Source organism: Aptenodytes forsteri, unplaced genomic scaffold (genome assembly GCF_000699145.1).
Source record: "Aptenodytes forsteri isolate BGI_AS27 unplaced genomic scaffold, ASM69914v1 Scaffold412, whole genome shotgun sequence".
NCBI classification, from domain to species: domain Eukaryota; kingdom Metazoa; phylum Chordata; class Aves; order Sphenisciformes; family Spheniscidae; genus Aptenodytes; species Aptenodytes forsteri.
The window spans coordinates 716,613-728,808 of NW_008794266.1; the positions used below are offsets into that span (position 1 = coordinate 716,613).

General features: G+C 38.5%; 1 protein-coding gene across 1 annotated transcript in view; it reads left to right on the forward strand.

The window, feature by feature from the left end:
• Positions 1–10,647, forward strand: part of TMEM38B (transmembrane protein 38B) — an 11,591-nt gene extending 944 nt beyond the window's left edge. Inside the window, exons 2-6 of the mRNA XM_009286279.2 lie at positions 1,461–1,617; positions 4,691–4,875; positions 5,950–6,037; positions 8,107–8,224; positions 9,847–10,647. Coding sequence (XP_009284554.2) covers positions 1,461–1,617; positions 4,691–4,875; positions 5,950–6,037; positions 8,107–8,224; positions 9,847–10,056 — 758 coding nt within the window. The 3' untranslated portion in view covers positions 10,057–10,647. The remainder of the gene's footprint in view (positions 1–1,460; positions 1,618–4,690; positions 4,876–5,949; positions 6,038–8,106; positions 8,225–9,846) is intronic.
• The last annotated feature ends 1,549 nt before the right edge of the window (positions 10,648–12,196 follow it).

The window sequence follows — 12,196 nt, forward strand, 5'->3', positions numbered from 1 at the left end:
TGGTCTAGTGGAAGGGGTCCCTGACCATTGCAGGGTGTTGGAACTAGATGATCTTTAAGGTCCCTTCCAACCCAAGCCATTCTATGATTGATTCTATGATTCTATGAACATAATTGATACCTACTCTGGAGAAGTGGTAATATGCAATAACAAAGCTGAGCATAACCCACTTGGAGCACCAGGTACTGCAGTATGGAAAATAAATTACACAATAGTTAAAAAAAAAAAAGAGATGTTATTTTATATTCAGATATTCTGTTATACTTAGGAGTGCTCATTTTATAAATTGGCTGTTACATAGGAATTTAGATAGTGCTGCAATATGCGATAGCTGTGCCAGCACTAATACTGGAACAATCTTGTTAATACTATTGTATGAAGTGAATTGTATTGATAGTGCTGTATTATCTTTGATACGTTTGAGCTTCTCATCTTGGGTAAGAAGCTTCTCTTCCCACAAAAATGCCTGAAAAACCAAAAGCTTCTCCTCTGAATTGGGAACACAAGTCAAATTTAATTTTGGGGCAGAGAAGAGGTTTCATCCCTGCTTTTGTGAACTTCAGCCTTTGGACTATGGAAAATGAAACTAGCTCAGGCAAACAGCTCTGCACCTGTGTAAAGGGGAAGCTTTGGCAACATTGGACTTTTGAAGTGGAAGGAAATAGTCAAAACAACTACTTGAGGATATTTCTGGCTTTGATAAAGTGTTTTTTCCCCCTGAAACTGATTAAGGCTTCCCATTACTTCCAGCATAATCTTGTAATATTGAATACTCTTTTGTTGTAGTTCAATTGCAATTTAAAAGGGATAATTCATTTTAAAGATAACAAAATAAACTGTGAACCTTGTAAAAACAAGGGAAACTTACATTTATTATTATGGCTTCAGGTAACCTTTTTTCTCTGTTCAGGATTGCAGGTGAAACTATGTAATAATTGTTTTGGGTACTGCTTTCATTTAGCAGGGTGTTATGAGGAAAAAGGAAAACACTGACCTTGAATTCATGAACACTCAAAAGCAGAAATTGAATTTGTAGAATAACCCCCCAAAATTTACGAATACCAATCCTGTCTAGGTCAGCAAAACCACCTGTGTATTTTTAATACAAATTTGAAAGCAACTGTATAGGTATGCCAGATTATTAACAATGAGACCTCTCAGCCATGCTCTGAAAGCTTTTTCTTCTTGGTAGCCAAATAGTTATAATAAACCAACCCACAAAAGATGTTCAGAGAACACAATGTCAGCCTTTCACTTTCATTTAGATATCATATGCTTAAGTCAGTGTACTCTGAAGTTTGTATTTCTAAAGACTTTTTCCGTGAAAGCCTACAGATTTCTACAGGGTTTTTCATTCCCTAAAGAAACAATGTTGGACTGAATGATTTGAAAAATACTGACTCTTAAAACATGATGTGATTCTCAGATGTTCATTTATGTATCTTTTCCCTTTGTTTCAGGAGCTGTGGAAGTGTCAGTCCGAAGTCCAGTTGCCTGCTGGTTTAGTGCTATGCTTTATTGCTTTGGTGGTTCAGTTTTGTCTTCGTTGATGCTTGCAGAACCTCCAGTAGCATTTCTGGCAAAGGGCACAAATATTATACTGGCATCTTCAGTCTGGTAAGCAGCCACAGTTGAGTTAGATGAGTAGTATTGGTTCTGAGGAAGCTATACTTTGTAAACTGATGTTATACCATCAAGCTTGTATGTAAATCAGAAGCTTAACTTAAAAATGTTATGGATTCGGATGCTGTCTCTTCATCCAGAAAGTCACTGCAGCAAAGTAGCTGTTATGATCCTGTTCTGTAGGAATAAAGTGCTCGTAGGAGAGCAACTCTTATGGGCTGTTTTATAACGAAATGCTCAGTCACTAGACTAGACTTGCCTTAGATTTTTATAGTATTCCTGGTCAAACAGCTGAAAACATTATTTTGGAATAAAGTGGACTTCAGTTACTGGTTTTCTGGACATAGGTAAGTCATAAACGCAGTCTAGGTTTTCAGCAGTAGCTCTTGAAGGCCAGAACCTGGCTGATGTAAAAATTTTGAACTTTTCTGTAATTGGGGATCTAAGACACAGATCTTCTTTCTTCTCCTCTAGTTTCTGCTTCCTGACATAATTTTTTTTCTGTATTTTACCCTTTCCCAAATGGATGGGCGTTATAGTGGAAGACAGTAGTAGTGGAAGACAGTAGAGAGCTGAATGGGAAGTCAGGTATGTGAACAGGGCAGCAATTTGGCCTGTTTTGGAATTCAAAAAAAGCACTGGAGTTATTTTCATACAAACATGGCTTTCCAGTGGAGTTAATTTGTTCCAGAAATTGATCTTTGAAGAAAACCTCAAACTTAACAAAATTTGTGAGCAGCAGTGGGTTTTTGAATTAAAAAATCTTAATTCCTATCTTAGAAGAGTGTTATCTGCTTGAAATCCTTTAGTATCTGTTCCTTGTATTCCCTTAGGTTTTACAATTGCAAATTCATTAAAATGAAAGTAAGTGTTTCTATCTGTCTGTATATATCTATATATTAGTCTTCTGGTCTTCATGTTGCAATGGAGGGCAGATTTCATTTAGGCAAATTGGTGAAATGAATAATGTGCAATAAATAGTGCAGTATTAACAAAGCTTATAGAATCCGCTTATGGTTCATATTAGTCTGATGCGGGCAACATAACTGCTTGTTTTAACAAATGACACGAGTTAGGAGTACATGTAAACAGAATGTGATTTCTGTTGAACTTAACATGGCCAAATGTGATTTGCTGTGCACAAATAAAATGAGGTTTTAATGAGGAGCTGTGAATGTTATGAAACCTAAGCTTCTAGTTTTACAAAGCTCTCTCATCGTGAGTATAATGACTTTAATTCTTGGTCCCAAATCATGTGAAACGAAATTCCCCAAGCCATACATAAAACTGGAAAACAAAAGAGGTTGTGCTACGCTTGAGAAATGCTCCTAAATAGTCTGTAGGACAGCGACATCTGCTGCTAGAAAGTCTTGCTAGCAGAAATTACAGGCAAAAGTGCCGTGGTGGGACTGCAATGCTAGGTTCAATCCAGTTACCTGTGCTTCAGGGCCCTAAACCCACATTCTGCAATTGTAAATTAATTCTGGTTAGTGTTGTCTGTTGAGTACATGGCTTAAATGGCTATTTGCAGTAGCCATTAAAATACATGCTGTCTATACATCTTTGCCTTCATATCAACTGAAGCTTGGTTGCGTACAAGGGCGATTGACTTTACAATAAGAGAAAAAGGAAGAATGTAAGTAGTTCAAAAGTGAAGCTAAAACTGAACACCAGAGCAGTAGTTAGCTATTAATATAAATTCCAATAACTTCCTTGTATGTGAGAAATAGGCTATTGCATGCTCCACTCTGGGAGGTCTTGAAGAGAAGAAGCTTTAGAAGTTTGCAGTGGCAAGGTACTATATCTATTGCCGAAAAAGAAAATATATAACTAGGACAGGACTTCAGCTAAACTTTGCCTTTGTGGGGAGGAAGCTTCCTGGCATTCTGCTGTAAAGGATAAGCATTTTTTTCTGAAAAAATACCCCAAACCCCAAGTGCTGTCCTGATTTCTAATCTCTAATCATGAAGCATGACTCTTTCTAGTTGTGGTGTCTGCTAGTAGTTCCAATGAAGTAAACTAGATATGAGAGGTGCATCTCTACATTGCAGCCTGAGTAAACAGGAGAAGAATACAGCCTTAGAAATTCTTGGTAGACAGGATTGAGCTCAGAAGCCTAAACCAACAGGCAAGTATCTTTTTTTTAGAAAATAAGAAAGTACTCTTCCCATCTTTTAAAGGCTTTCTCTGCTTTTACTTAATTGTTACTCTCTTATTCCTGTGCTGAAATAATCTAGATACTTAATCTTGATTATTTTTTTGAGACCTTGAATGTCTCTGCAAGAACTGAGTTTTGTTTATGATTGAAGAGATACAATGAAACAGCACATATCTAATCTTTTAAAATTTACTGTCAGCTTAGGATTTCATTGTTAGCCATCTTTATTTTAAAAGCAAGTTGATAAAAGATATATTATTAAATTTTGAGTACTGTGCTTTCAACACTTTGAAAAAAGAAATGTGCTTGTAATTGGCAAGCTGGAAAAGCTAGAATTGGTGGTTACTAAGATGTGAAATGTGTTTGAAAATAGCTGTGCATTTCATCTGGCATGACACTAACTAGTGGAGGCATTCTTGCTGAAGTTATATAACTCCATGTACCTATCAGTATGAAAGCATGGTGTCAGCATGTGATTTACCACCCTGTTGTAATCCATAAGAAAAACCCCAAAACCAAAAAAAACCCAACCAAAAAAAAAAAAAACCCCACAAAAAACCAAACCACACAAAGTCAGGCAGACAATAATTTAATAATTTGAATTATAAAAACATGATATGTAAGCTGTAGAACAGTCAGTAAAATTTAAAGCTGTTTCTCATGTACTTTAATGGATTCTTCTTTGGGACAATGAGGCAGTAAGAACAATTTCAAATAATGTTTGATGATTTTGGTGCAAGAGCTCAAGCATGCTCAAAAGCATTTCAAATTTGTTCCAATATGTCTACCACACAAGAGAGTGAGTTATCAGCTAGTCATATTCCAAAAATATCTTTAAAGGTTATTAGAAAGTGAATTCCTTAGCAAAAACTTTTGAATGCTGCTAATGGGTTTTCTCATGATTTTCAGGTATCTTGTGTTTTACTGCCCAGAAGACATATTCTACCGGTGCTTTGCCTTTCTGCCTCTTCGGCTTCTGGTTGCAGGAATGAAAGAAGTGACTAGGACTTGGAAGATAACAGCTGGCATTGCACATGCAGACAGTCACTTCAAAGATGCCTGGCTTGTCATGGTAGCTGTGGGCTGGGCCAGAGGTAACATGCATAACATCTTGTTCTGATGGGTTGTGATGTTTTGGAGTGGTATTTAAATGGCTAGCCCTTCAGTGTCACTGTAGCACCATTGCTTGCTGTGCTGGATATGATAGTCCTAATACATCCCCTCAAGGAAAAAGCCTGTGCAGCAGTTTTTTCTGCCTGGATTAAGGGTGACATTGAGTGACTTTGAGCGAAGTTCATCTTATCCCTTCAGAAGGCCTTGTGAGGACTACTAAGATGGGCAGTTGATTGCAATAAAGAAATAGATGTCCTGTGTAGCTTCAGTGCTATTATTAAATTTTCCAACAGCATATTTCCTCAGAGCTGTTTTCCTTGCATGTGGCTGAAAAAGAGAACTTGTTTTCGTAGCTTTTTGGGTTGTAACCATTAGCTGATTTTAAACACAGGAATAAACCTTCTTGCCTGCCTGCTGTTTGGAGTGTGACTCTGGAAGCTACCTTCCTAGCTGCTGTGTTTGTAGTCACAACGTTAAAACCACCTCAGGAAGTAGTAGTGCAGCTCTTGTTTCTGTTTGCTTGATTCTGTTCTGCTTTGGGAAACAACACATGTTAGTGTTACGATCTAACGAATTTTTTTCCCAGGTTGTAATACAGATCAGTCTCATTAGCCAGAGCGTCTAACACCTCCTTATGTCTTGTATTCTTTTAATGTAAAAATACATATCCACTTTTCTCGCAGAGGGTCTTCGTCATTTATGGAGACACTCTCTGTACTTACATGATGACATGAAGAATGGAATAGTATAAGCCTCCTTGGATATTTACTTTGGCAATTCAGGCATTTTTTTGTAGTGATGAGTGCATCAGTTCAGATGCTATCACTTAAAGGTAAACCTGATGTTCTTGCTAAGTAGCTAAACCTCTGAGGTTTCATGTCGGTCACTCAAGTCATGCATGTATAAAAGATTGGATTAGTCTCTTTAAGTCTGAGCTTTGGGTGCCACATTTGGCACCTGGTGTAACGAGTTTTTCTGGGAGCAATAATAGGTTGCGCAGTAGTGGTAGCTAGTGGTAGTCAGCGGAGGCTTATCTTAAATATCTGCAATTTCAGGAGCTGGTGGTGGCCTAATTTCCAACTTTGAGCAGCTGGTGAGAGGAGTGTGGAAACCTGAAACTAATGAACTACTGAAGATGTCCTAGTAAGTTTTTAAAACAGACTGCAACATGTTAACTGTTTTGCTAACTCCTTGTGTTGACACTCACTTTTAGTGGTTCAGATTAAAAAAAAAAAAAAAGGCAGTAGGATATGTTTGTACTCAATGTTTTGGTGTGTATCTTGTGAAAGATTGGTTGATGATCTTGAGTAATTTTAGCCAATGTTTTAATCATTTTAGGTTCACAGCACAAGAACACCAAATGGGAAGACGAGTCAACAAAAATTATTTGGCAGAAAGCAGTATTGAGTCAGTAGGAAGTTGCTGGAAAGCAGTATTGACTCAATTTGTCTTACAGGAACATGGTCTTCTATCCAAAATGAAAGGACAGTGGTACCAGCAGTATACAAATGAAGTCTGCATTTTTGGTGCATGTTCTGAGCACCACTAAGGTGGTTTCCCTTCAGCATTGTCACTCTTATGTTCTCTGCCAGTACTGTTTTCCTCCACAGTTACCAATTAGTTGAGAAGGTGCAAATAGGTTATTCAATATAGCAGAAATGTACCGCAAGATAGGAAATGTTACTTCTCTTGCAGAAGCAAAGAATGGGAATATTACATGGCTCCCGGTTTAGTCTGTACAGTAAAAGGAGAATTGAGACAGGCTAGAAAGCCACAAGCTATTATTGTAAGTCAAGGTAAGCTCACTGTGGTAGTTTCCTAAAATTCGTTTGATCTTTCCCATGTTACTCTCAGGTCTTTAGAAATAATTTTTTTTTTTTTTTAAAGTCATCTTGTTTTTCTGCAGCCACTCTTAGAAACAGAATAACAGAAGAGAAATTTGTAGCCTTTCCTTTGGCAATATTTCATTTTTTTATGGCTTATGTTAGTTGTTGGCTTTTTCTGAAATTCCAGGTATTTAGAATTTCTCTCCCTCTGTCAGTGCCTAAGTGGCAGTTTTGTAAGCAAACTTCCAGAAGGAAGAGGTCACTGTCAATAATAGCACTGTAAACCCAGATAACACTGTATTTGCAGGTGCAACGCTAGAGCAATGCTTACTGACTGTGGCAGCGCTTGCATATATTTTCCTTCTCCATGGTAGATGTGGCTGAAAGTAACTCAAAAAGGATTTTTAAAATTTTGTTTAATATATAAAGCTTAAGAATATTAAATAGAAGTAAGTTACAAAGTTAAACGGATAAAATGTTCTGCAAATGCATGAGATGCCTGTATACAGAGTTGTTGTTTTTGGCTTTCTGAACAGGAAGTTGATGCAGTAAATCTCTGAGTTACTGAAAAGACAGTGAAGAATGTGTCTACACTAGATGCTCTGTGATAACAGGAATGTCACCTGTACATGTCGCATGTAGATGCAGATTAAGAAATGCACAGAATTTTTCTGCCAGTGTAGTAGTGCTCTCTCTTCAAACGACTTTAGATAACTGACCAAGGTTCTCTTCTTTTCTGACTGCATACCTCGCAAGGGATTTACCACCAAAATGAAGATAGCTAGAAGATGTAAATCTTTGCATGTCTCAAGTCAACATAGCTACGTTGGCAAAACCTGGTAACATAGGCCTGGCTCAAGTCAAGTATAAGCTGACTACAACTCTAGAACTGCTGCAGTGTCACAGTGGACCGAGACTTGGACTATGTTGTTCTTCAACACCTTAAACAACTCTTTGGAGTAACTAACACCTGGAGTGTAGGAGAGGAACCTATTTTTAAGTCTAGTCCAAGTAGTGCAAGCTTTGTGATTTAACTCTTCAGTATTGGGAGAGGAAGAAGGGGAGCAAGCTGACGCATAGAGTCTGAATATAGGCATTGATTTGAGGAGGATGTTGTCAAGTATGAGTTTGCTGGGTGTGTAAAGTAGTGCTGAACTTGATGATTGTCTATATTATGGACAGAAAGCATAGTAATAGTATATAAAGTGAACGTCTTAGTTTAATTATGGCTAGGTTTTGGACCTTGTCACTGTTACCACAAGTTTTCATTAGTTCTATTCAGAAATAATTCTTTTGCACACTAAGAGCATTTATTGCTTTCCAGGCCGTGGCAGCTTTCACTGTAGAGTAGAGAAGAGAAATTAACACTGCTTGTTTGATTTCCAGCCCTGTGAAGGTAACTTTGATAGGAGCAGTTCTTTTCACCCTGCAACACAGCCAGTACTTGCCAATAGCAAGACACAACCTCGTGTTTTTATACACCGTCTTTCTTGTCGTCTCCAAGGTAAGAATGTGAAAGTGTTGCAAATAACTGAATAACAGAAAATATTTGATTTCATTATTTCCAAGCAAAAAATATGCCCTCAAACATTCTACCACAAGTTAGAATGCGTGCTTCTGGATGGGAAGGCCAGCTCCTACTGAAGTCTTAAACTTGTGTTTAGTCTTCTATGCATGAGCAGTGCAGAAGACCTATTCTGTAACTGATACTGTTCAATGTATGGGAAAAAAAAAAAAAGAAAAAAAATCAGGAATTTTGGCACCCAACAGTTGATATGCCAGGCTTGTATGTGCATAATCTCAAACAAAGCTTATACTTGTAGAAAGAAACTCTCCTGTTCTCTGCCTTTTGCCAGCTGCTTAACACCTTCCTTGTACCTGTGCAGTCATCTGTGGGTTTGCAAAACAAGCCAACTAGGTTCTCATGTGGCTTAAAGTGTTCGCAACATAAGTGTTTAGGTGGGAAGAGAAAGTGTATCAAAACCACTTTGAAGTAGCTGTAACTACTTTTATAATAAAATAAGTACTACTTCTCTGTTGAATTCTTTAATCCCTCCAGTCTTGTTCATTTCCAGGATGATGCCTGTCTTCAGGATTATTAGCTAATAAGAAAGTGTAGTTTCTATGTTAGCAGAAGTCTGGCAATTTTACGAGGTTCAGAGCTGCTGTTGAACAGACTAGAGACTGTCTTAAAGTGGTGGTTGCCAGTCTCCTTTCTGTGAAGTAGCTGACAAGTTTAATTCTAGAGAAGTTGGTTTAGGGAGCCGAGACTTCAAGCTGATGCTCATGATTCTCCACCTAAACCAATAAAGGCATTGTTGAACTGGGGATGCTGGGAATGGAGAAGGAAAGGAATGTTATTCTGGAAGTGCGAAATTACAGCTGTCTTCAGAAGCTGGCTGTCAGGCTGCACTGAAATGAGTAAGTTCTTAAACTGATCGTCATACTGACTATCAGGAACTTGAGCATCCAGTTAACTAATTAAGCAACAGTTGTGGATCTGGCATAGTCCTGTAGTAGTGTCTTGTTTTAGAAACTTTTCATGTCTCTGAAAACTGTAGAAGCTCTTGCAATATAAGCTTGTCTAGTACCTGGATCTACAAAACAGTTTTTTCTATGCTGATTCCAAGTTATGTATTCTAAGGAATTTCCACCTAAACCTCTCAACTTTATGGAATGAGTATGGCTGTGTGGAATTCTAACTTAAGTCTGGCTATGCATATATATTTAGGTGCTTACACATTGCATTCTTTCAATTTAAATGGAAATAGCCACTCTGTTTACAGTTTTTCAGTTTGAACAAGGTACAAAAATTACACATAAAAGTTGCTCTTCACCTTATTTGTATGCCATTAAATGTGGTTTAGTCTTAGGATGATTTTAGCAAACATGGAAAGTTTTTTGTGCACATTCTTTGTGTATAGCTGTGTGAAGAGTGTAGGTCAGAAAGAAAAGCATTCTTTGATCAAGTCAAGCTAAAATGAACATATTTCTGTTCTTGGTGGCATGGCCTCACGCTCGTGTAGAAAGTTAGAAATGCCATACATCCATTCAGCTTTGAACTTGTTTTCAATCGCTGTGAAGTCATTAAAACTTTTATTGTAACTTGATCCTTGTTCTTCATAGGTAACAATGATGTTGACAAGATCTGCAACTTCTCCATTTGCTCCCTTTGAGGCTGCATTAGGCCATATGTTCTTTGGCTTGCAAAAGATACCATCCAAAGTGAAGGGTGAAGGTGCCGCATCTTCCAATGGCTCTTCAGTCTGTGACCCGTCTTCTTCTGAACAGCACCGTGATGGTGTTAAGAAAAGACAGGCGAAGAAAACAGAATAAGTGGCTTAAAATCCTTGATGGTCATAGCTTTTGAAGATGTTTCTATTTCAGATTAGGCTGGCTGAGAAATTTGTTTAAAGAAATGCATGTGAGGAGCGAACAGGGCTGTATACTATTGTGTTGTTGTTCGCCTTCGGAATGTGTTTCGTAAGCTACTGTTCAGATGTCTAAATGCACATGTTGGATTTGTAAGTTAGAAACTACAAATTTTTATAGTGGTTATGAGTTTACTAAATTTTGTATTTATGGTAACTTTAAATGCTTACATGCTAAAAAGATAGTTTCAAAATGTGACAATCAGCTTTGTTATTTTTTCTGATATATCACTTGTTTTACCTCTTCCTGCCCTGCCCCCAATTCTTATGTTTCATTTGGATAGCATGGATTTGCACTGCCAAGTGTTCACAGTAGCATGTCCCAAAAAAGAAAGTAATCATCTGAGTCAGGCTTAATCACATTGCGTTGTAAAACCACGAAAATGTACCGAACTAATGCCTTTAACTAGAAAAATAACTGAATTACTGTTGTAATTCACATTGCACTGGTCTAGATTTTCTTCATTTACTTAAGTAAATATTTTTCATATTTTTCTATTTTTTAAAATAAGAGTGCGTTATCTGGGACTTTTAAAAATCTTTACAGTTAGCAAGTAGAAACACTTCAATATTTTCATTGTTGGCTTACTTTGACACTTTATTTGCAAGTGTTTGATATATAGCTGTTTTTCATGTTACATAGGTGATTTACATGTGGTTTGTAGTTCTCTTTCAGTTTGGCTGGGACTAGACATCTCTGCCTGCACTTTTATCCAAGCATACGTATTTTTTCTTTTCAAAGCCGACTGGACAGTACATTTACCTTGTTTCTCATGAGTTCAGCCCTATTATGCCTGCTGCTAATAAATACCAGCACTAGTTTGTAGCAATTACCTCTGGTGCTATTGGGGAAGAAGCCTGGTGTCACCGGCAAAATTTTGGGTTTTTTGATCATGGGTTGGTTTACATGACACCAGGCCTGCTGGTGACAGATGGGGTACACCTGTTCGAAGGGGGAAAAGGATCTTTGCACAGGAGTTAGCAGGGCTCATTGAAAGAGCTTTAAACTAGATTTGAAGGGGGAAAGGGATAAAACCAGGTTCACTAGAGATAAGCCTGGGGGCGGCACGCCACTGTTTGAGGGATGGTGTGCTAGCAAGGTCCTTCAGTCTGCTGTATCAGTGGAGGTAAGGGATGGAGAGCCACGTGACAGCAAAGACATAAGGGTTATTGATGTGTTAGAAACCACGGAAGCGCCTGAGAATGGTCATGTAGGAATTAGAGCTTCTCCCCCGAAAAAGGTGACAGGATCAATAGCCCAACTGAAGTGCATCTACATAGGAATTAGGGTTTCTCCTCCCAAAAAAGGTGGCAGGATCAATAGCCCAACTGAAGTGAATCTACACCAATGCACGCAGCACGGGCAACAACCAGGAGGAGCTGGAAGCCACTGTGTAGCAGGAAAACTATGATATAGTTGCCATCATGGAAACATGGTGGGATGACTTGCACAACTGGAGTGCTGCAATGGATGGCTATAAGCTCTTCCAAAGGGATAGGCAAGGAAGGAGAGGCGGTGGCATAGCCCTGTATGTTAGGGAGTGTTTTGACTGTCAAGAGCTTGACAATGGTGATGCTAGAGTTGAGTGTTTATGGGTAAGAATCAGGGAGAAGGCCAACAATGCAGATATCATGGTGGGAGTCTGTTATAGACCACCCAACCAGGATGAAGAGGCAGATGAAATATTCTATGAGCAGCTGGGAGAAGTCTCACAATCGCTAGCCCTTGTTCTTGTGGGGGACTTCAACTTACCAGATAATGTACTGGTACTGTACTGATACAATGTACTCTGTGCTGGAAATACAATACAGCAGAGAGGAAACAGTCCAGGAGTTTCCTGGAGTGTGTGGAAGATAACTTCCTGACACAACTTGTGAGTGAGCCAACTAGGGAAGGTGCGCAGCTGGACATGTTGTTTGTGAACAGAGAAGGACTTGTGGGTGATGTGACAGTTGGAAGCCGTCTTGGGCACAGCGATCACAAAATGATAAGAGTTTTCAATTCTTGGAGAGGTAAGGAGGGGGGTCAGCAGAACTGCTACCTT